The sequence below is a fragment of the Hyperoodon ampullatus genome (assembly GCF_949752795.1).
Source record: "Hyperoodon ampullatus genome assembly, chromosome: 16".
NCBI classification, from domain to species: Eukaryota; Metazoa; Chordata; class Mammalia; order Artiodactyla; family Ziphiidae; genus Hyperoodon; species Hyperoodon ampullatus.
The window spans coordinates 75,676,903-75,702,124 of NC_136929.1; the positions used below are offsets into that span (position 1 = coordinate 75,676,903).

At 46.7% G+C, this 25,222-nt stretch overlaps 1 protein-coding gene across 1 annotated transcript in view; it reads left to right on the forward strand.

Annotated features, from left to right (window-relative positions):
• The window catches only part of MIPEP (mitochondrial intermediate peptidase), a gene marked incomplete at its 5' end in the record, with an annotated part of 144,406 nt that overhangs the window by 102,587 nt on the left and 16,597 nt on the right, over positions 1 to 25,222 (forward strand). The window contains 2 exons of the mRNA XM_079721694.1: positions 18,654 to 18,775; positions 20,528 to 20,601. Coding sequence (XP_079577820.1) covers positions 18,654 to 18,775; positions 20,528 to 20,601 — 196 coding nt within the window. The remainder of the gene's footprint in view (positions 1 to 18,653; positions 18,776 to 20,527; positions 20,602 to 25,222) is intronic.

The following is a 25,222-nucleotide window of genomic DNA, read 5'->3' on the forward strand; positions in this document are numbered from 1 at the left end:
AGATTCCCTTGTGTGTTATTTGTTGCTTTTTCCTTGCTGCTTTTAATATGTTTTCTTTGTATTTAATTTTTGACAGTTTGATTAATATGTGTCTTGGCGTATTTCTCCTTGGATTTATCCTGTATGGGACTCTCTGTGCTTCCTGAACTTGATTAACTATTTCGTTTCCCATATTTGGGAAGTTTTCAACTATAATCTCTTCAGATATTTTCTCAGTCCCTTTCTTTTTCTCTTCTTCTTCTGGAACCCCTATAATTCGAATGTTGGTGCGTTTAATGTTGTCCCAGAGGTCTCTGAGACTGTCCTCAGTTCTTTTCATTCTTTTTTCTTTCTTCTGCTCTGCAGTAGTTATTTCCACTATTTTATCTTCCACCTCACTTTTCCGTTCTTCTGCCTCAGTTATTCTGCTATTGATCGCATCTAGAGTATTTTTCATTTCACTCATTGTGTTTTTAATCGTTGCTTGATTCATCTTTAGTTCTTCTAGGTCCTTGTTAACTGTTTCTTGCATTTTCTCTATTCTATTTCCAAGATTTTGGATCATCTTTACTATCATTATTCTGAATTCTTTTTCAGGTAGACTGCCTATTTCCTCTTCATTTGTTAGATCTGGTGGGTTTTTATCTTGCTCCTTCTCCTGCTGTGTGTTTTTCTGTCTTCTCATTTTGCTTATTTTACTGTGTTTGGGGTCTCCTTTTTGTAGGCTGCAGGTTCGTAGTTCCCGTTGTTTTTGGTGTCTGTCCCCAGTGGCTAACGTTGGTTCAGTGGTTTGTGTAGGCTTCCTGGTGGAGGGGACTAGTGCCTGTGTTCTGGTGGATGAGGCTGGATCTTGTCTTTCTGGTGGGCAGGTGCACATCTGGTGGTGTGTTTTGGGGTGTCTGTGGCCTTATTATGATTTTAGGCAGCCTCTCTGCTAATGGGTGGCGTTGTGTTCCTGTCTTGCTAGTTGTTTGGCATAGGGTGTCCAGCACTGTAGCTTGCTGGTCATTGAGTGAAGCTGGGTGCTGGTGTTGAGATGGAGATCTCTGGAAGATTTTCGCCGTTTGATATTACGTGGAGCTGGGGGGTCTCTTTTGGACCCGTGTCCTGAAGTTGGCTCTCCCACCTCAGAGGCACAGCACTGACTCCTGGCTGCAGCACCAAGAACCTTTCATCCACACGGCTCCTCAGTTTGGGATGATTCGTTGTCTATTCATGTATTCCACAGATGCATTGTCTATTCATGTATTCCACAGATTCAGGGCACATCAAGTTGATTGTGGAGCTTTATTCCACTGCTTCTGAGGCTGCTTGGAGAGATGTCCCTTTCTCTTCTTTGTTCTCACAGCTCCCGGGCCTCCGCTTTGGATTTGGCCCTGCCTCTGCGTGTAGGTCGCTGGAGGGCGTCTGTTCTTCGCTCAGACAGGACAGGGTTAAAGGAGCAGCCGCTTCGGGGACTCTGGCTCACTCAGGCCGGGGGGGAGGGAGGGGCACGGTGTGCGGGGCGAGCCTGCGGCGGCAGAGGCCGGCGTGACGTTGCACCAGCCTGAGGCCCGCCGTGTGCTCTTCTGGGGAAGCCGTCCCTGGATCCCGGGACCCCGGCAGTGGCGGGCTGCACTGGCTCCCCGGAAGGGGGGTGTGGACAGTGACCTGCGCTCTCACACAGGCCTCTTCGCGGCGGCAGCAGCAGCCCCAGCGTCCCACGCCCATCTCTGGGGTCTGCGCTTTCAGCCGTGGCTCGCCCCCGTCTCTGGAGCTCGTTAAGGCGGCGCTCTGAATCTCCTCTCCTCACGCACCAGGGAACAAAGAGGGAAGCAAAAGTCTCTTGCCTCTTCGCCAGCTCCAGACTTTTCCCCAGACTCCCTCCCGGTCAGCCGTGGCGCACTAGCTCCTTCAGGCTTTGTTCACGCCGCCAGCCCCAGTCCTCTCCCTGTGCTCTGACCGAAGCCCGAAACCCGAGCCTCAGTTCCCAGCCCCGCCCGCCCCAGCGGCCGAGCAGACAAGCCTCTCGGGCTGGTGAGTGCCGGTCGGCACCGATCCTCTGTGCAGGAATCTCTCCGCTTTGCCCTCCGCACCCCAGTTGCTGTGCTCTCCTCCGCGGCTCTGAAGCTTCCCCCCTCCGCCACCCGCAGTCTCCGCCCGCGAAGGGGCTCCTAGTGTGTGAAAACCTTTCCTCCTTCACGGCTCCCTCCCACTGGTGCAGGTCCCGTCCCTATCCTTTTGTCTCTGTTTTTTCTATTTTCTTTTGCCCTACCCAGGTACGTGGGGAGTTTCTTGCCTTTTGGGAGGTCTGGGGTCTTCTGCCAGCGTTCAGTAGGTGTTCTGTAGGAGTGGTTCCATGTGAAGCTGTATTTCTGGTGTATCTGTGGGGAGGAAGGTGATCTCCACGTCTTACTCTTCCGCCATCTTCCCCGGAAGTCTTGGTCACTTCTAATTCAGATTCTGCCCCAACTGAAGCCAGGGTAGGAGGAGGGGAAGAGGGACAAGTGACGTGTGACAGGAGGAGAGGTCTGAACTTTGTGAGCAGAGCAGGGACGTGAGCAGATATAAACAGAAGGGAAAAGTTATCGTTTCAATACAGAGGATGAGGTGGAGGGTACAGAGACTGAAGGCAGGGAGAAAAGAATCTATCCAAGTAACAGAAAACAAATGTAAAAATGTAGTGAATTTACCATATACTTAGACACATCCATTTTTATTTGTAAAAATTATCTACTTGATCATCTTGATAATATTTCATTCTCTCCTATCTCAGCAATGCATTCACAAAATCTTTTTACAAAATATGTTTTTATCCAGCATTTCAGTTGTTTCATTCAGGAGGGTTGTTCGAAATACCACGTTCATCGTGCAGCAGAACTGAGGTCCCTCCGTCAAGTTTCTCTTTCTTTCCTCAGGTCTTCCTGTTATGCTTTTGTTGAATGTTATGTTGGGAGATTGCCTTCATTTATTTTTCTTCCTACTCTTTTGGCTTGGTTGGTTTTAGTTTTGATGTTCATGATTATATATATATATTTTTTTTTTTGTGGTACGCGGGCCTCTCACTGTTGTGGCCTCTCCCGTTGCGGAGCACAGGCTCCGGATGCGCAGGCTCAGCAGCCATGGCTCACGGGCCCAGCCGCTCCGCGGCATATGGGATCCTCCCAGACCGGGGCACGAACCCGTATCCCCTGCATCGGCAGGCGGACTCTCAACCACTGCGCCACCAGGGAGGCCCTCATGATTATATTTTTATTGCCAGTAGCTGATGCATGTTCTTTCTTTTTCATAGCATCTTGATCTTGTTTAATGAATGCAACTTTTTTGGTTACAAAAATAAATGCACATAGACCCTGCCCTAAAGCTCTTACAATCCAGGCAAGAGATGATGAGTTTCTACATCTGGGCATTGACAGTAGGTATGTATATAAGGGAAAAATATAAGAAATGTATTGAGATAAAATTGTCAGGACTTGAGGACTGATCAGTATCTGGGGATAAGGAATCAAGGGTCAGTGCTGATTCCCTATCTGATAAAGAGCATCTAGGAAAAACCCACAGCTAACATTCTACTCAGTGGTCAAAGACTGAAAGCTTTCCCTTAAGATAGGAGTAAGACAACATTGTCTGCCTTCTATTTAATATTGTATTATAGGTTTTAACCAGAGCAATTAGGCAAGAAAAGGAAATAAAAGACATTCAGACTGGAAAGGAGGAAGTAAAGTTATCTCTATTGTGAGGGACATGATCTTGTACATAGAAAATCCAAAGGAATTCACAAAAATCTATTAGAGCTAAAAAAACAGGTTCAATAAGGTTGTAGGATATAAGATCAACAGCAAAATTGCACAGTTGTATTTCTGTACTCCAGCAATAAAACCCCCAAAGTTAAGAAAACAGTTTAATTTACAATAGCATCAAAAATAAATTGATTTTTAGGAATAAATTTAACAAAAAAGTTTAACACTTGTATACTGAAAACCATAAAATATCATTGAAAGAAATTAAAGAAGACCCAAATAAATGAAAAGATGTCTTGCATTCATGGATTAGAAGACTTACCGATTAAGATGGTAACACTCTCCCAGTTGACCTGCAGATTCAATACAATCACTATTGAAATCTCAGCTGCCTTTTTTGCAGAAACTGACAAGCTGATTATAAGATTCATATGGAAATGCAGAGGACCCAGAGTAGCCAAAACGGTCCTGAAAAGAAGAGAAAATTGGAGGACTCACATTTCCTAATTTCAAAACTTACTACAAAGCAGTAGTAATCAAGACTGGAATTACAAGAGTAAAGTCACCAAAATGGTAATGTAGGAGATCCCAGCCTCAGTCCCCCACAGAGATCAACAGTTAGCTATCCCTGAGCAAAAACATCTCTGGGAGAGTCCTAGAGTCCACTTCAGAAATTTCAGAAACAGTTAAATAAAAATAAAAAGCCTTAGAAAAACCTCACAAGACGAGAAGGGAGCAGCTGCACGTTGCTGCATCCTGCCAGCCCCCTGCCAGCCCCACTCGACGTCCGGAGGGAGCGTCCCCGCTGGACAGCGTGCACCTCACTGGGCAAGGAGGGGAAGGGAGGTGACCAGCCTCTGCAGCCTTTCAGACGCGTGCAAAAGTCCACTTCAGTTTCACCCACCCCAGACCAGCAAAGGTGAGATGTACAGAGATGGCGAGGAACCAGGAGGAGAAGCCGGGGCCGCCAGCAGCAGCTGTGTCGCAGGAGTGATGGCGGATCACAGACCTGCTCTGCAGACAAACCCAGCACGTTCTGCCGCCAAAGAAACCAACGGGCAGCACGGCGCAGAGCCCTGTAGGTCTCACCAGTGTCCTCCCACAGGTACACATGTGCCCTGACACCTGAGTCCCTCCACTTCCTCTCTGACCCCTCCTGGTGGAGCCTGGGAACTGCACCTCAGGCCTCTGCAGCTACGTGATTGCAAGACGCCAGCCTAGACCCCTGGGGCTGACCTCCACTGCCATGTATGCCTCAGGGCTCAGTAACTGACCAAAGAAATGGAGATCCAGGAACTGTCCAAAAGAGAACTCAAAATAATTGTTCTAATGATACTCAGAGAACTAAAAGAGAGCACAGAATAACAATTTAATGATATAGAGAAAACAGTACAAGAGCAAAATGAAAAGTTCAACAAAGAGAGAATGTAACTGGAGAATTCAATAGAGAGCTTCAACAGCAGACTTGACCAAGTGGGAGAAAGAAGCAACAGGAGACAGATCAATCGAAATGATCCAGTCAGAGGACCAAAAAGTGAAAAGAGTAAAAAAAACCTGAAGAAATCCTACAGACTTAATGGGACACCATCAAGAGAAGTAATGTAGTTATCATCGGAGTCCCTGGGGAGGAGAGAGGGCGATAAGGGGTGGAAAGCTGATTCACAGAACTAATGGCCGAGAACGTCCCAGTCCTGGGGAGTGACCTGGGTACCCAAGTTCAGGAAGCTAACAGGGCACCCTGAAATGTCAATCCAAAACAGTCTTCTCCAAGATACACACTAATAAAACTGTCTAAAATCAAAGACAAAAGAATGTTTAAAGCTACAAGAGAAAAAATTATTTCATACACAGAAAACAACCCCATAAGGCTATCTATCAGCAGTCTTCTCAATAGAGACCTTATAGGCAAGGAGAGAATGGGATGAATATTCCAAGTGCTAAAAGAAACTGCCAACTAAGAATACTTTACCCAGCAAAGTTGTCCTTCAGAAATGAAGGTGAGATGAAGACTCCCTAATAAACAAGAGCTGAAGGAATTCATCACCACTAAATCTGCCTTGCATCACTAAACCTGAAAGGAATTCTTCAAGCTGAAATGAAATAAGGCTGATTAGTAACATAAAAACATACAACATATTGGTAAAGACAAGCATATGATCAGGTTCAGAATACTCAATATTGTAACATGGTGTTAACTCGAGTATAAAGGTTAGAAGACAGAAGTATTAAAAATAGCTGTTGTGGGCTTCCCTGGTGGCGCAGTGGTTGAGAGTCTGCCTGCTGATGCAGGGGACATGGGTTCATGCCTCGGTCTGGGAAGATCCCACATGCTGCGGAGTGGCTGGGCCTGTGAGCCATGGCCGCTGAGCCTGCGCATCCGGAGCCTGTGCTCTGCAGTGGGAGAGGCCATAGCAGTGAGAGGCCTGCGTACTGCAAAAAAAAAAAAAAAAAAAAGCTGTTGCTATAGTAATTTGTTAATAGATACACTATATAAAAAGATGTAAATTCTGACATCAAAAACATATAAGAAAAGGAGTAAAAGAAGGGTAAATGTTTTTATGTGATCAAAGTTTAATTGTTCTCAGTGTAAAATAGACATATCTATAACATGTTTTATGTAAACCTTATGGTAACCATAAAGCCTAAACCTACAGTAGATTCAGAAAAGATAAAGAGAAGGAAATCAAAGTGTACCACTATGGAAAATCATCAAGTTACAAAGGAAGTTAATCAGAAAAGGAACAAGGAAACTCCAAGTGAGCCAGAAAAACAATTAATAAGATGGCATGAAAAGTCCTTACCAATCAGTAATTCTCTAAATGTAAATGGACTGAATGCTCCAATCAAAAGGCATAGAGTGTCTGGAGGATTAAAAATATAAAACTCAACAATAAGCTGCCTACAAAAGACTCACTTCAGCTTTAAGGACACAGACTCAAAGTGAAGGGATGGGAAAAGACGTTCATTCAAATGGAAAACAAAAGAGAGTATGGGTAGCTATACTTACGTCACATGGAAGAGACTGAGCCAGAAATGGTAACAAGAGACAAAGAAGGTTATTAGATAATGATAAAGCAGCAATTCATCAAGAAAATATAACAGTCATAAATATATACGCACCTAACATCTCAGAGCACCTAACTATATTAAACAGATACTAACAGATTTGAAGGAAGAAATGGACAACCTTATAATAGGGGACTTCAGTATCCCAGTTTCAGCAATGGATAGATCATTCAGACAGAAAATCAACAGGAAAACACTGGACTTGAGCCATGTTTTATATAGATGGACCTGACAAACACAGAACATTCCATTGAACAGCAGCAAGATATGCATTCTTCTCAAGTCCACGTGCAACGTTCTCCAGCAGAGATGATACGATAGGTCACAAAACAAGTCTTAGCAAGTATAAGAAGACTGAAGTCATACCAGCTATCTTTTCTGACCAAAATGCCATAAAACTAGAAATCAGTAGCTGGAAATTGCACAGATATGTGGAAATTAAACAACATACTCCTGGAAAACCAACAAGTCAAAGAAATCAAAAGAAAAAATTTAAAATATCTTGAAACAAAAATGAAGCAAAACATATAAAAAATTATGGGATGCTGCAAAAGTGGTTCTAAGTGGGAAGGTTATAGCCTTATACACCTACATTTAAGAAAAAAGAAATACCTCAAATAAACAATCTGACTATAAACCTCAAGGGACTAGAAGAAGAAGAACAAAAAAAGAAAACAAAATTAAACTCAGAGTTAGCAGAAGAAAGGAAATAACAAAGATGAGAGAGAAATAAATAGAGACTAAAAAGACAGTAGAAAAGATCAATGAAACTAAGAGCTGGTTTTTTGAAAAGAAAAACAAAATAGACAACTGTTAGCTACACTTAACCAAGAAAAAGCGAGAACTCAAATAATACTGCAAATGAAAGAGGAGACATTACAATTGATAATACAAAAATACAAAGGATTGTAAGAAGACCATGAACAATTACACACAGATTGGACCACCCAGAAGAAATGGATAAATTCCTAGAAACGTACAACCTGTCAAAATCGAATCATGAAGAAATAGGAAATCTGAACAGACCAGTTACTAGTTAGTAAGGTGATTGAATCAGGCATCAAAACTCTCCCAACAAACAAAAGCTTAGGAGAAGATGGCTTCACTGTGAATTCTGCCAAACATTTGAAGAAAAAAATACCAATCCTTCTCAAACTCTTTAAAAAAAACAGAAAAGAAGGGAACACTTTGAAAATTAATTTTACAAGACCAGCATTAGTCTGATGCCAAAGCCAGACAAGGACACCAGGAAGGAAAATTGGAGACCAGTGTTCCTGATGAACATAGATGCAAAAATCCTCAACAAAATATTAACAAACCAAATTCAACAGTACATTAAAAGGACCACACACCACGATCAAGTGGAATTTATTCCAGGGATGCAAGGATGATTTAACGTCTGCAAATCAATCAGTGTAATCACCATATTAACACAATGAAGGATAAAAATTACATGGTCATCTTAATAGGTGTGATGATTTGTGACCTTGGATAAGGCAGTGGTTTCTTAGATTTGACAGCTAAAGCACAAATCACCAAAAAAACCAAAAAGATAATTTGGAATCATCAAAATTTAAAAACTTGCAGTCAAAGGACAGCATCAGGAAAGGGAAACAACAACTCAGAATGGGAGAATAGATATCTGATGGGTATTAATCTCCAAGAGTACATAAAGAACTCCTATAACTCAACAATAAAAAGACAACCCCAATTAAATATGGGCAAAGGATTTCAATAGACATTTCTCCAAAGAGGATACACAGACGGCCAATGAGCACAGGAAAAGATGCTCAACAACATTAGTCCTTAAGGAAGTGCAAAATCAAAACCACAATGAGATTTACCACTTTTGCCCACTGGGATGGATATAATAACAAGAGACAATAACAAGTGTTGGCAAGGATGTAGAGAAACTGGAGCCTTAATACACCTCTGGTGGGGATGCAAAGTGGTGCAGAAGGTTTGGAAAACAGTTTGGCCAGTGCTCAAAGTTAACACAGTTTCTGTATGACCCAGCAATTCCACTCCTAGGTATATGCTCAGTAGGAATGAAAACATATGTCTGCCCCCAAATTTGTACACTAATGTTAACAGCAGCTTTATTCATAATAGCCAAAAAGTGGAAGCAAACCAAATGTACTTTAGTTGACATCTGGATGAATGGATATGCAGATACTGTGTATCCATGCAGTGGAATATTATTCTGCCATAAGAGGGAATGAAGTACTGGCACCTACTACAACGTGGATGACTCCTGAAAACAGCACGCTAAGTGACAGAGGCCCAACACAAAGTGCCAGGTACTCTATGACTCCATTTATATGAAATATTCAGAACAGGCAAATCCACAGGGACAGAGAGTAGAAGGTGGTTGTCAGCGGCTGGGGGAAGGAGTGCAGAGTGAGTGCTGGTGGGTAAGGGGTTTCTTTGGGGGATGGTGAAAATTTTATAGCGGTCATGGTTGCACAGCTTTGTGAATATACTAAAAATCACTTTAAAATTAAATTTTATGGTGTGTGAATTTTTAAACAGAGTGAATGCCGCAGCCACCGGGGGGCAGGGCAGGGCTGTGATGGGGGACACTTGGTGGGCTGTGCTCCTTCCCGCGAGGAGGATGTTGAACGGCTAGGCCAGCTGGAGGTCAGCTAGCACAGAAGGTGTGCTGGCTGTTGTGAAGTGGAGTGAGACTTAGTACCCTAGAGATTTAGAAGGAGGTAAAAGGCCATCAGTCCATTTCAGCCTTAAACAAGCCACTGCTCACAGCTGACCCTTTGGAAGATCACACCTTGAACTTTCACACTCAGGAGATATGAGAAGAAAGCCTACCCGTAGCACCTATTATAGCACTGTGAAGTAATGCTAGTTGATAGTATTTTTTTTTTTTTTGGCGGTATGTGGGCCACTCACTGCTGTGGCCTCTCCCGTTGCAGAGCACAGGCTCTGGACACGCAGGCTCAGCGGCCATGGCTCACGGGCCCAGCTGCTCCGCGGCACGTGGGATCCTCCCGGACCGGGGCACAAACTCGTGTCCCCTGCATCGGCAAGCGGACTCTCAACCACTGCGCCACCAGGGAAACCCCTGATAGTATTTTTATATGACAGTTATAATAATACTTAGGTGTTGATTCTTTTTATCCAGCACTTGTTTTGAGTTGCAATAGTGTGCACTGTTGGGCATTGCTCAGGTTTTCCATATGTTTCGACCACAAATATAGCAGGGTTTTTTTTTTTTTTTTTTTTTTGGTAAGAAATTGCTAAAAGCTGTTACATCAGGAATTTTGGACATTCTTCAGACGAGGTAATCGGGGAGGACCGACACCACGTTGATTGAAAGCAGGCAGTCTGGTAGTTTCAGTGGATCAGTCACGAGCTTTGTCAGTTACTCTGTACAAAATGCAGGTAGTGACACGACCTGCAGATGACATAGCATCGGGAGCCCCGGGCTGCACTTCTGTGCTGCCGCTCAAGGAACTTGTGCAGGGGCCCAGGGCCTGCCTTACACGCGGGGCAGGGACTGCGTGCTCCAAGGGGGAGCGTGTTCTTACGTCTCTGTAACTCAGTCTCATCTCACCAGGAGCATCACCCTTAGTGAGACATATTTCTTCACTGCACACGCCTACCTTTTGTATTAACACATCATAGGCAACACAAATGAACGTTAATAGCAGATATACTTTTAATATGATGCAGAGGAATCTTTCAACGTGCGAGTTAGGAAATGAGTTTGCAAAGTGGCAGTTGTTCCAGCCAAGGTAGTTGGGTACATATCTTTTGTTTTGTCAGTTCAGAAATTGTGTGTGTGTGTGTATAGTCAGTACATTATTTTTTTTACCTATTTGTTGACATCTTAATAATTTCAGGTATTATTGAAACTAGTTAATTATAGAAAGAGAATTTGGACTTACAGATGTCAGTTATGTCCAAATTACAGCAGTTTGGTTCTAATTTTCCTACCTTTTTACCTGCTTTCCGTGACTGTCTCTTGAGGACACCGTGCTGGTCCCAGTGTTGTCCCTGACTGCAGAGGATCAGGTCTGTGGCTGATAAATGGAGGCCCCCCCAGGCCGGCACAGTGCGGGCCTCTCCCCTACTTGCCCTCGTGTAATCCGCACGGCAGCCCTGCCAGGCGGGCGTGGTCAAGGTGAGGGTCCGGGAGTCTCACAGTGATCAGTGCCAGTCCGGGTGGCCCTTGTTTAGTGTCCGCCTCCCTGGCCGCAGTGTGGCCGTGAGGGTGGCGTCTGTGAAGGCTCTCCCGTGCATGGAGAGGTGGATGACTTTTGGAGCCATCACACCAAAGCTCCCCACCCCCGGTGGGGAGCGCGAGCACGTGCACACCTGTGGGTAAGGTGCCGGCCGCCGCTGCCGGTGTAGACAGCAAGGGCTCCAGGAGGTCAGGGAAGGAGGAACGGCCTCTCCAGTTTTCTCTCTGGAGACTTTGAGGGCACAATAAAACTCCTTTGGAACTGGGAGAGTATTTTGAAAATATGAAGCAAGTGTGTTTTCATCCCCCCATCCGTAGATCACCTTCCCCAGCCTGTCCACAGGGATGATCCGGGTGCTGACCGGAGAATAGAGGGGAGAGAGGCACCGTGCTGGGGGGGTGGCCCTGAGCCCAGAACTCTGGTCTGACACCGGGGACACAGTGCGCCAGGGCCCCAGCCAGCAAGAGAGGAGGGAGCTGGCAGCACAGCCTTCCCGCTGCCGTGAGGACGCGGCGGGCTGGGGGGAGACCTCGCGTGTCCCCCACCGTCGGCAGTGCCCCATCATCACCGCTGGAGAAGGCCTGGAGCTGCAGTGTCTTCGGAATGGAAACGGAGGGAGGGAGGGAGGGAGCCGCACAGGTTCCTGACAGCCGGCGTGCAGAGCGAGGCGGGGAAGCTCCCGGGTCCCTGGCCTGTGGGCTGCAGGAGGTGCTGAGCCCTAGTTGGCATCAGACGGTTCCAGGTGTCCTCCCCTCTTTGTACCTCAGCTTGACCTCACAGGAGAGGGGGCGTCCGGCCGGCAGGTTGGAGACACTAGTCACACACCTCTGAGGGGCCCTGGGAGCGGGGACGGCGGAGCTGCAGGGGCCTCTGCTCCCACCGGTTCGGTACCGGCCCCGCCCCCTGCCGCGGAGTTCCCGTTCTGTGCTCGCGTCTTCACGCACGAGCAGGAAGTCCCACCTCCACGAAGGACACGCCCATCTTTTCCAGTTGGCCTCCCCGGTGGCCCCGCCGCCTCCATTGAACTGCGCAGTCATGAAGACAGTAGCAGTCCCTCTTCTTTTTTTTTTTTTTAACGTATGTATTATTAAGCCATTCTGACAGGTGTCAGGTGATATCATTGTGGTTTTGATTTGCATTTCCGTGATGATTAGCGATGTTGACAATCTTTTCATGTAATTGTTGGCCATTTGTTAGTTTCCTTTGGAAGAAAATGCCTTCAGATCCTCTGGCCCTGTATTAAGCAGATTGTTTGTTTTCTGTTGAGCTGTATGGATTCTTTACGTATTTTAGATATTATATAATGATATCATATATCATTTGTTATATGATTTGCAAATATTTTCTCCCATTCCACAGGTTGCCTTTTCATTTTGTTGATGGTTTCCTTTGCTTTTCAGAAGCATTTTAGTTTGATGTTGCTCACCTTGTTTAATTTTGCTTTCATTGCCTTTGCTTTTGGTATCAAATTGAAAAAATCACTGCCGAGGCCAAGTGAAGGAGTGTTTTCCTGTGTTTTCCTCTTGGAGTTTTATGGATGATCCATTTTTCTAGGTTGTCCTTTTTGTTGATGTCTAATTGTTCATGGTAGTCACCTATGATCCTTTGTATTTCTGTGGCATCAGTTGTAGTGTCTCCTCTTTCATTTCTAATTTTATTTGACTCCTTTCTGCATTTTTTTCTTAGTGAATTTAACTAAAAGTTTGTCTATTTTGTTTAACTTTTCAAAAAAACAGCTCTTAGTTTCACTGATCTTTTCTATTGTCTTTTTAGTCTCTATTTCATTTATTTCTGCTCTGATTGTTATTTCCTTCCTTCTGCTGACTTTGGGCTTAATTTGTTCTTCTTTTTCTAGTTCCTTGAAAAGACTAAAGCTAAATGCGGCATATTGTTGGGTCTTGTTCTTAGTTTATTCAGGCAATCTGTGTCTTTTGATTGGCGAATTCAATCCGTTTACATTTAGAGTAATTATTGATAGGTACGGACTTACTGTTGCCGTTTTGTGAGCGTGTTTTGGTTGTTTTAGTACCAACACCAGAGCTTCCGGATTGTGTCTTGTCCTTGTGGAGGCTCGCCTTGCTCCCCTGGGCTGCCCTCCTGACCACAGAGGCTCTCTTTTTCTGTGGAAGTCCTTATTACTTGACCACGGGTTCCTTTAAAATGAAGAATCTGCCATTTTTTCCTTGAGATGTTACAGGCAAGGGGAAAAGCAATATTAAGGAGCTTTGATTAGGAAGAAAAAACCCAGATTAGGAAGAAAAAAACCAGCATGTCTAGTTTCCAGTTCTGTTTATTGCTTTTCACCTAATTATCTCATTTAATTAGATTAACGTTACCTTCCCGTGTTCCATCTAATAAATGCATTTCCATGTGAATTGGTTACATCTTTGTTCTGCTCATGGATTTGCTTTTGATAGACACATACAGGTATTTCCAGGGGGTTTTAAATTTTGTTCTGCAGAGCTTTTTTCTCAATATTTATATATAAATAGAGTTGGCGGTTAATGTTTTGTGTTACTATTAATTGCTTAAGAGATTCGGTCAGGTAGTTAGAAGTCATTTTTTCTTATAAGACTGGGTCTAGTCTCCTTAAAATGAGCCGTAAGTCTACCATTAGCAGAGAAAATGGTTTCTAGTTGTCATTGAGATCTTACAAAATTCTCACATTGGCACTTTGGAAATTATTCAGACTTCTATGGTAACATGAAGGAGGGATTTGTGGCTGCTGCGAATTTTTATATGTTGGAGAGCAGTGTTAACATTGTAACTATTGTCATACTTAGGATTGGTGTCATTGTGCTTCAGCCACATTCTTGCCGATGTCAGTGCTGAGCCACCCGCACGTCCCCGAGTCCTCCCCCTGGTCCAGCAGTGTCAGCATTTTAACTTATTCTTGGTATAATACTCGCTCTTACATCAACTTGTATAGGGGCTTTCCTTTTTAGCTGTAAAAATAGCTACATGGTGTGTTCTGATATGTGTTGAAGCTGACGTGATGGAAATTAATTTACAAGTTGTAGGTGTCAAGTATAAACCCAGGAATATGGCATGGGGATCTGCTGGGGGGTCAGGAATTGAAATCAAGACGGTTGCAACTTTCACATTTGTAGGCAGCAGTAGGTCCCACGTTAGATGCTTGTGGGGTGTGCAGTGCAGAGCAGCAGTGAGGTGTGCAGCGGGGTGTGCAGTGGAGTGTGTAGTGGGGTGTGCAGTGGGGTGTGTAGTGGGGTGTGCAGCGCAGAGCAGCAGTGAGGCAGGGGCCCTGCGTTAGACAGACAGCCGGGCCTGAATCCTGTGTGGTCGTCTGTTGGAGTACAGGCTAAGTTGCTGTGACAGAGACTCCCAAATACAGTGATGTGAGTAAGATGAAGCTCCTTTCCTCCTGCCCAGCAAGGCAGAGCTGAGCAGGCAGGGCTGGTGGGCTGGCGGCTCCTCCGCATGTGGCTTATCTGAGTCCCAGGTGTGGGTCCGGTTCTCGCTTCTTTAAGGGTAGCAGGAAGGGAAAGGAGGTCGAGGGCGTGAGCAGCTCTTTTGAAGCACCTGGAAGTACGTTCTCTCCATTCACATCGGGTTGCAGGAAGTAGGTGCACAGCCAGCCTGAGCCCAGAGGAGGCCTGGAGAACAGTGGCCACAGGCCTTGCTCCAGCTGAGTGGCAGTTCTGTTTCTGAACGGACGAGGGGTACTGGGCAGTCTCTGCCAGCAGCCTTGACCAAATTACGCTTTTGAGTCTGTTGTAAAATGGAAGCTGTTAAAATATTTACTGAAAATTATGAAGCATTTGTAAAAATACCTTCCTCAAAAGATACCCATGAAGACACAGGGGTATACATTTAATAAATACAGGTGCCCTTCCATATTTTCCATTTACTTCTCTTGTTAGTATTTCTGGACACAGCTCTCATGTTGAAATAGATAACGGCGTTAGTTTCTATCGCCATGGGACAAATTACCGCGCGCCTAGTGGCTGCAGCAGCACACAGCTCACAGACCCCGCGGGTCAGGAGGTGGAGCCCCGTGTGGCCGCGCCCTGTGCTCGGGGCCCCACAAGGCTGCAGTCGGGGTGTTGGCCGGGCCCACGGCTCACCTGGGGGCTTGGCTGCTTCACCTGGGTTCTTGGCAGAATTCTTTTATTTTTTTAAATTGTTTATTTATTTGAATTATTTATTTTTGGCTGCATTGGGTCTTCGTTGCTGTGTGCGGACTTTCTCTAGTTGCGGTGAGCGGGGCTACTCTTTGCTGCAGTGCATGGGCTCTAGGCATGCAGGCTCAGGAGTTGTGGCTTGCAGGCTCTAGAGCGCAGGCTCAGTAGTTGTGGCGCACGGGCTTAGTTGCTCCGCGGCATGTGGGATCTTCCTGGTCCAGGGCTTGAACCCGTGTCACCTGCATTGGCAGGCAGATTCTTAACCACTGTGCCACCAGGGAAGTCGCTCGGCAGAATTCTTATCTGTGCGCTTGTAGGATGGAGGTGCCCAGTTTCTTGCTTCCTGTCAGCTGTTGGACACCCCTGGGCCCCAGAGGCCACCCCCAGGTCCTAAATCCCCACCCCAAGATCCCACAGGGTCCCTGCTGGTGGGCCTTCCCACCAGGGCCGCTGGCCTCGGGCAGCAGGAGGGTTTCTGCAGTGGGTCTGCAGCCTGGCAGACACCTCAAGTAGGTAACTCGCTGTGGCTGTGACATCCTGCCTCCTTTGCCAGCTCTGGTGGTCAGAAGCAAGGCTCTGGTCCTGCCACACTCACGGTGATGGGATTTCACACCGGCATCCACGGAGGCCACCTGAGAGTGTATCCGCCACAACGGCTGTGTTTCATCTAAAATAAATTCTCAGTTTTATTCCAAACTGAGAATTACTGTTTGTTTCACATTGTTGTTTCATGGGTTTCGGTAAAATGTCAGTGGGGACTTTTTATTAAATTAGAAGTACTAGTCTGTATTACTTCATGGGAAACATTAAGAAAGAGAGAACACGAACCTGAGAAGGCAGGTGGGGGGGGTGTCTCCTGCTCACTATTGTGGTTGAATGGACACTGCTGGGTGCCCAAGGTTGGGTGTCATGGGACATAGTCCACAAGCCAGCAGTATTGTGCTCGGAGAATGTGAAAAGCCCGGCGGTCTGCCCACAGAGCCTAGCCTAGCTCAGGAGTTTGCTGCTTTCTGTCTTGCTGTCCTTTAGTCCTATTACAGCAGCTGCACTGTGAAGCCTGTGTGGTGCTGCTGGCCCATGGCTTGTTTAGAGTCTGTGAAGCTTGACGGAGATTGAATCACACATGAGGAAACACCACATAGATGCCATACATTTGGTGCCAAAACTAGCCTCAGAAGTCGTAACTGTCATATAATGTAGTCAAAGAATTCTTTAAAAAAAACAAAAGGCTATTTTTAATAGCCTGAGATCCAAAATGTGTTTGTAGCACTGTGATGTCCTCTTGTTGTGATCTGGATGTTATTCCTCATCTCAGTCCAAAGTCCAGTCTGTCGGGAACACGGAGCATCACTGTAGTGACAGAATCCTGTAGTGTCCATCCATCTGTCCACCTGTCTGTCCACCCGTCCAGCAGACAGCTGCTGAGTTCCTGCTGTGCTCCAGCCCCGTGCTGAATCTAGACACAGGCACAGCCTCGTGGACCTTGCTCTTAAGGAAATGTCAGTTCTGTGTGACCCAAACCAAGAAAGCAGTGATGTCGTTTCTGTTCTCACGTGGTTTAATATTCTGGTAATAAGATTGTTTTAAAATTTTAGTTAAATGCACTTATACATGTGTAACTGGAAGTGGAGAAATGATGTGCTATTTGAGAGGATAATAGAAACGATTAGCTCGGTCATTCCACTTCTAACACGCAGTTACTGGGTGCTGGCTCTGCACAAGTCCCTCATCTAGGTCTGAAACTGAAACCAGGTGTAAGTGACTGGCTACTTTGCCGCTTTCCATTCCTGGGCCGTCTCTGATTTGGACAGACGAGTGTCCTGGGTAAGGAGGGGGCTGTAGCAGGTGAGGATCCCTGGAGGGGCTCCAGCTGGCGGCTGTGCTCACGCCCCACCCCCCCACGCTGCCGCTCCCGCTCCAAGGTTTTGTCTGAAGTGCGGATCGCTGAGATTGTCTAACTCAAGACAGACAGGTGGAGGGCTCGTGTGAGGATGGGACGGTCCCCACCTCTAGTCAGAACAAAAGAGAAACTGCAAGGGCTTCTGAGTGCTTTGTTCTTAAGACCAGATCCTCACCTTGCGCTTCAAAGGATGGGTGAAAACTTTTGTTCATCTGGCAAAGGTCCCTTTCGGAAGAAGGGAACTTGGAGATAAAAGGAAGAGGATGACAATTCCGGAGCTTAAAGTGAGATGCTGTCTTTTATTTTTCCAGGTGAAGGAGTGAAGTGGTAACAAGGACTTCACATTAGACTGAATGATCAGTTGAGCGATTTGTGGTCACACAGCAGTGGGACTGTAGGGCTTAGTGTGCCATGAACTTACAGACCGCTGATGAAAGGTGTCAGGTGGAATAATTTATTTAGCGTGCCTTGAGGTATGGAAACCTGTAATTTAAGAACAAGACAGCAAGGTGTGCGCCATGCCTGAGTAGCTCTGTCCAGGTGGGAGGCTGGTGGGAGGCAGGCGCTGTGGACTCTCTGTGTCCAGGTCTCCAGGTGTGGATCCTGCTGGGCCTCGGCACCTCTGCTCTGCCGGGTGCTGGCACCTGTGCCTGGGGGTCTGGTTACTGTGACAGCCTTGCGACTGTACCGCCCAGCACCAGCGGTGGCCGCGTGGAGTCGGGGACCATGGCCGTGGGTTGTGGTGCCCCACCCCTGGGGTCTCGCCTTCACAGAGGGCCGGGCGAGGCGTCCCACACAGACGGAGGGACACAGCTCGCAAGCCCGCCCTCGCTTCCAGTCGCATACCGGTTGGAAAGCGGACACCCTTTCTAGCAGTGGTGCCGTGACTGTGCTGTGAGCAGCTTATGCCTTTGCACTTGGATAACCCTCTTTGACTAACCACCCAGAACGTACTTGTTTTCAGCTTGTAGGTCCAGAAAAAGAACAGTATTTGTAGGAAAAGTTTTCAGGTGGAAGGGTATCCTTCCCTGGGAACTCACGTGGCCTTTCTTACAGTAACAACGTCACTGTCCTCAAAAAGAACGGCACCCAGTGCCAGGCCAGAGCGCCCTCTCCCGACCCAGTGGCCGGGCTTCCCAGCAGGCCGGAATCGGGGGACGCGCGTGCTGCCCCGTTGCTGACGCTGCGCCGTGTGTCCGGGCGTCCTCCCTCTGTTTCTGCCAGACGCGAGTCCGGGGCAGTGAACCTGTACAGAACAGTCCGGCGTCAGGGTTGGTTCTCCTGAGGCCGCCTTCCTGCCCCGTCCTGGCGTGGTCTCCCCCGTCGCACGAGGACCTACGTGTCCAGCCCTGGTGGCCTGGGGCCGCCCCGGCAGCCTCGCTTTACCTCCGTCACCTCCCTAGAGGCCCGTCTCCACAGACAGTCCAACTCCGAGGTCCTGGGGATCGGGGATCGGCATGAGGGTTCTGAGGGGACTCGCTGTAGTCCTCCCAGTGTGCACCACGTGGGAAGTAACCCCCGTGAGGGGGCCCCTAGGGTGCCACATAACAGGCACGTCTGCGGGTGCCTGCGTGCCTCCCTGCTCTGGGCCCGCACGGCGTCTGGGTGCAGCCTCACCACCTCCCGTTTCCTTTCCGTCCGGCAGGCCTGGCAGCTGCGCTTCAGCCACCTCGTGGGCTACGGCGCCAAGTATTACTCCTACCTGGTGTCCAGGGCGGTGGCGTCCATGGTCTGGAGGGAGTGCTTTCTCCGGGATCCATTTAACAGGTAAGAAGACGGGGGTCTCACGGCCTGCTGCGTCCCCGCAGGACGCCGGGGCCTCTCCCCAGCGGGAGCCCGGACCTGGCGCCACGGGTCCTTAGAAGGAGCTTCCTGGGAAAGCAGAGCGCTGACTGAGGCCTGGTCTCACGGTCGTTCAGAGCTGTCTGTCTGCACCACACAGGTCGCAGGGTCAGGCGGCCTCGCCGCGCAGGTGGAGGCTCGATGCCGGGAGCGCCCTCGAGTTTCCCACGCAGGTTATTACGTTAGTCCCAGCAGCCTTGGCGGAGCAGGAGTTTTCCTAAGAGGAAACTGAGGCTCAGAGGGGGTGATCTGTTCAAGGCTTCACAGTGAACGACTGGACTAAGATGAGAACCAGGTCTGCTGATTGCTAGTCCCGTCTCCCCCTTGCTGACCCCCTCAGCTCTTCATGTCATTTGGCAAAGGCTTGGGTCTTCTCGGCAGTGAATCATCACATTCAATTCCGGGATCTTTTGGACTTGAGTCTGATGTAACAGAATTCTTAGACGTGTCACAGCTCGGTGCCCACACGCTGTTGTGTCCTCCACCCTCTGCACACTGTAGACATTTGGTCTGCTTTTTTAAATTTTATTATTTTCAAAGGCTCTGAAGCCCAAATTGAGTACCATAAATCAATTCTGGGCATTATAATTCTTTACTGAAGATTTCTATAAAATAGGCAAAATACTATCTTGTTTAAGGGAATCACACTTTACTAGAAAACCACATACTTTTAAATACATGTATTCCCCAGTATTTATATCTTGTTCATGTATGCATTCTCACCTAGACATGCAGTTGCTATACCTTTATGGGCATGTAAAAGTAAGCTAGTAAAAATACTCAGTGGACTGGAAAATTTCTGACCTCTACCAAAAGATCCCTTTTGATCCCAGTTCTGAAAAGTCTCCCGGTTGCAAGCAGCCAAGCCGAGGCCAGGCGGGGCCTCTCAGCTGCCCTGTCCACGCCCCCTGCCTCGGGGCCGCGGGGCCTCAGTGCTCCCTTCAGGGTGGAGCCAAGATGAGCGTTTGATGTCATCCTGTTGCTGAGAGTGAAGTGCTGGCAACATTTCCGATTAGAGACCATGTTCGCAAAACTGCCCACGTAAAGATCCTCCGGAAATAGTGGAATGAAAACATACTTTATTTAACTTGTTATTTGCATTAAAGGAATCGCATTTTCTATTTAAAAAAAGAGAGTAGCCATGAATTTAGAGAATTTCTGTCTGCCCCCCTTCGAGTGTTACAGACACTGTTCCTTATTGAATCCAGCTGACAGAGCAGCACGCAGCAGAAATGTTCTCTGTTATCCTTAGCCAGGGCTTCTTGGTGTAATTAACCCTCTCCTGACAGCTTTTTTGACTTTACTCTTAGGTCAGAGTGTTATATTTCTCTGTTGGGTGCCATTTCAAATCCTTTTTTGAGAGAAGAGCATAAATGATTTCAAATCTCACTTTAGATTAATCCTATAGATGATGGAGAATGGGGTATGATTTTCTACTTGTTCTGTACCACATAAACTAAACAGTCCTTTCTAGAAAGAGCATGCTTGCTCTTATAGTAAACGTATCACTGCTGGTCTGTCTTCGTAGAGTAGGTTACAAATCAGAATGAGATTTTTAGAAGCCAGAAGATAATGAAGGGAGGCTTTTCTGAATTTGATACCAGTGTGGCTTCATTTGGGGAACTCGGGCGGGGGTGGGTGGGTGCAGGCTCCAGTGACAGTCCCTCTTCTCTCCAGGGCGGCGGGGGAGCGCTACCGCCGGGAGATGCTGGCGCACGGCGGGGGCAAGGAGCCCCTGCTCATGGTGCAAGGTAAGCCCACGTGAGATGCGCTTTTTGTTTTTTAAGGTTTATGTGTTAACATTAGCACTTTGGGTTTTGTTTTGTGTCATCTGTAATGAAAGATGTTTCCAATTTTGTCTATTTGTTTTTTCTTTTAAAGACATGATGCTTCAGCTGTGCACTTTGTTCTGAGCATCTGTTTCATGGTGTCCCAAATAAGTTAGTGAGTGTGATTTATTTAGATTGAGAAAAAATTTCAGGCTTTAAACTCTCAAAATGTTACTAATACTCTAATAGGAAACTGTTAAGTTATTGTAAATTCTCAGAAAATTTGCTTTCAGATTTTAATAGGTTACAGTGTGTTTCTCTGGCCTAAAGAACTCATTTCTTATTCCCTTATGAAGCCTAGCGATACATTTGTTAGAAATTCCAAGGCATCAGGGTGGATTTTTTACTCAAAAAATTAGAACCTAATTCTTCTCTTAGACATCTCACGATGCTTGTTTTCCTATGTGTTTTTTAAGTATTTCCACTGAAAATTTAATTGTGAATGGAAGTGACCGTCATGATGTTTCTTAGAATGTTCTCACAAATATTTCAAGGAAACGTGGGTGATACTGGGTGCTCTCAGGACGCCGGCAGTTCTATGCGGCCGGTCCCTCTGACTGACTGATGAAAGTGCATTTAGGAGATGGGATGCTGTCTTCCTAGTGTAACGGAGCAGTCCCGCTCGTGATGGGTTGAGGTGACGTCCCTTGCGCACATCTGTTGTACCTGCTGTCCCCTCGGGCAGGGCTGTAGCTGCTCACATGCCAGGCACTGGAGGTGACAAAATCCCACTGGGGACCTCGATTCCGTCAGCTTTTCTGGGAGGGTTTGTTCGTCCAGGCTCGGTCAGCCAGCCCAGGCTGCCTGCAGTGTCCTGTAGCCCTGCTGTGCTTTGGGGGTGACACCCTGGTCTCCCATCAGTGATTGCGCCTCGGGCCACCCTCTCGACGAGGAGGCTTGTGATGCCCCCCACTTTTCTGGCTGATCCTGCCGGCTCTTGTTGAATTCTGCTACGTCCAGTCACTGTTTTAAATGGGTTTCGTGTACTGATTGATGGAGTCTTCCTGATGGAGTCTTCCAGCAGCCCTCTCAGGTGGGGTGATCAGTACCCTCTTACCGATGGTGGAACAGCTCAGGTCCCGGCCCTGTGGTGCAGCAGAGACGTTGGAGCCTGGGACTTGCGACCACAGGGACCGAGCTCTGAGCAGCTCCCTGGGTAGGACTGCCGGCCGCGGGCCCCTTGTGGACTCGGGAAATTACTCGGCTCATGACATGGCGCCCTTTGGGCTGGTAGCTTGTGGTGCTGCGTGGACAGCCCGCTGTGAGTGGGGGCAGCAGAGGCTCCAGGGCTGGTCCTCATGCGGATGTTCTGGTGGGAAAGCTCTCTCTCAGCAGCGGTGCTTAGTTTATCCTTCCTGACACCAGGGTCTAAACGCCATCTGCACATAAATATTAGCTTACATTTGGCTCCAGCAAAAGAAAAATACTAAATCCTTTACAGTGTTTGTCTTTTGGTTGGTGTATTATTATTCTACTCTGCTTCCAAGATGGTTTTATCATCTCTGTGGAAATTCTGTTCTTCGTATGAAACATTTTTGTGTGAAGAAAAAATATTTTTCCACACTGAAACTCACACTCATGAGAGAAAAACAAGCCTGTGGTTCAAACTAGAAATGAGAATGTATTCAGATCACAGCCGACACCAGTGATAGAACAGCTCGGCTTGTAAGCGTTACCCACCTCCTTAGTTCACGTGATCTGTTACACGGCGGATGGATGGGGCCCGCGCAGAGGGTGCTACGCCAGTTGTCACTCCGTAGGGTTGGGTTTGTAAGACAAGATGAGCAGTGGCGTCCCCTCTTCCTGTGTGCGAACGGCCAGCCTGCACCCCCAAAGCAAGAGCGTCCTGCATGATGGCTCATATAGCATCGGGGTGGCCCTAGGAGGAGTGACTGAAATTACTCAGCGTCGTGATATGAAAGCATAAACATTCTAGTTGGTATTATTCTTTTATGAAAATGTAATTTTTAAAGGTGCTTCATCTGTTTTATTTAACTACTTACTAGGTAAATGTAAAGAATTATGTTAAGTAGCAGAAGGTAAAGAATCCGTACCTTCCAGTTACGTCCCTCTGTGACCAAATGCCACCTTTGTTAACCTCCTTACTGAAGACACAACAACACTTCAGGTGAACGCCGAGCCATTCCTTAGAGTCAGGATCCCGTGCGTCGTGCTGGTGCTCTTTGTATGACCTACTCAAATCAAACACAACAGTGCTTTTGATCTCTGAACGATAAACACCTCACAGGTGAACCTTGAGCTTGCTCGCCTTTTTTAGAGTCGCCGTCAGGTCTGAAGGGAGCACCGCCCTCTGTGCCCAGGAGCCTCAGGGAAGATCCACATGTGGCAACACAGATTTTTCTTCAAGGGCCTATAGTTTTTTCCTCTCAAAACTCTAAACACCATTGGAAGAAAACAAAATAGTGGTTAAGAAAGTATTCCTTCCTCAGGGGGCGGCAGGGGGGAGCAGTCACATCGCACGGTAAAACAGAATTGGATTTGCAGTTACCAGCTCTGGTACTTACCAAATTCCTTGACCAAGTCGATTTCCGTAAGGGACACAAAATGTGATTTGACTTCAAAACACTTCTTTCTAAATTGTGTCCTTACCTAGTGTTAAACGCATCCATAGCACATGTAAGGATGTTATAAGCAGGATATTCAGTTACTTAATCCTCCACTAAAACACAAGGTGGCAACACACCTGACTGAATTCAACTCTCCTAATTGCCCAGGATTCTGGGGTGAGTTGAACTCTTTGTACATTCCATACAGTGTTTTCTGGTTTAAGTATCACATTTCTTAGTAATAAGAGAACTTAGTTTTTGCTTAAAATAAACCAGGATGATACGACATTTTCATTCATTTTGCCATTTTTTAAAACATATACTAGAAAACTTTTTAGGTGTGCTGTGGTGAACATGACCCAGAGTTCCGTTTCTGCAGAACCATTTCAGAAAACGAATGTCTCTCTAGAAAGATAAACGTACAGTGAGTTTGTAACAAGGAGGTAATACCTGGTACCCACCTGGAACGAGAATTGTTTCTACCACAGCAGGTAGAAGAGGGGTCAGAGCTGTATTATTTCAGCAGTTCAAGAACAACAGGTGAAGTCCCTGCAGGTTACATGTTCCATCGTAAACTGCTTTATCTTTCTTTTATGTTATCCAGAATTCTTGAGTAAATGGCCCTTGTTGAGTTTTTAGGTTCAGATGTTACTTATCTTTAAATAACTAGGAAAAAACCAACACATTGAAAAATCTCCGCTTGCCAGGTGCTTCCTGCTCTGCTCATTTCATCCCTCCAAAGCAGGTCATATTTCCCCATTTCCATAGATAACGAGGCTCATTCTCCTACGTGCCACCTTCCTCCCGATGCCTGCGTCTTCCTCGGTTGATCTTTGAAGGCTGACTTGACACTGAGTTGGTCTTTAGAATGTGAAGATGTCCGTGGCCTGAGCCTTGAGGCCTCAGGGATTCCCAAAGTCTGTGTGTGTTTTCAGTGTCACGTCCTAACTATTCCCACTGACACTGGCAAGGCCTGCCTGACATCCACTGACGAGCAGTAAAATTTTCCGTAATGTTTTCATATAAGCTCTTTAGACTTCTGTGGCAAAGCTGTCAACTTGGTTTATGATCGCTTTTAGTCACAGTCGTTCCCATGGGATGACTCTCACCACAGCCGCGTAAGCATGGTGCCCGCCGAGTCTCACGTTTCTGCCTCTGGTTATGGATCCTGTGTGCTCTCGCCTGCAGCCTTGGCACAAAGAATTTTGTGGGGAAAGGAAAGGTTAAAGCCCAAGACTTTAGCGTTCCAAGTGGTTATTTTTAAATATTAAACAGCTTTATTTCTGTTCTCCTTTTTAGAAAAGAAACTCTTAGCTTTATGACTTTTGGCCAAAAGCAGTAGGAAAGTAGAGATATAACATTATAACTTGACAGTTTTAAAAAGGACGAAACATCAGATAAGATGAAAAGGAACAGTAGATAAATTCTTAGCGAAGCTCCCTTCAGTCTGTTTTTCTGTATTGCCAGACTGACTTGTGGAACCAAAGTCTAGAAGCCCCAGGCCTCACCGTAAGCTGATTAAAATCGCAAGAACTCACACTTCTGCAGAGCTTTGTGGCTTTCAAAACACATTCGTCGTTGCCATAACTATCCTATATCATCTCTTCTTACTACATCGTACTCTTATTCAAGAAACAAGTCAGAAATTTGTGGTGTGTGTTCCAAATGGTCACCCTCGTCCCCCAAGGAGATTAATACAAACAGTGTACAATGGTAACTTCTCTCCTTGGTCCTAGGAGCAGGCAGGGCCCGGAGCTTGGTTTGACACCTTCTCCCCTAGAGGAAGCAGGGCTCCTTGGGGGAAGGGCTGATTCCAGGGCTGGCCTGCAGCATCCTGCAGCACCAGGAAGGAGGAAGGTGCTCAGGAATGCACACGAGGATGGGCATGTGTGTCACGGGGCACAGGCTCCCACTATAAACGAACCCTCAACAGCCAGAACGTCAACAATTTGAGCAAAAAAGGCAGCATTGGGATG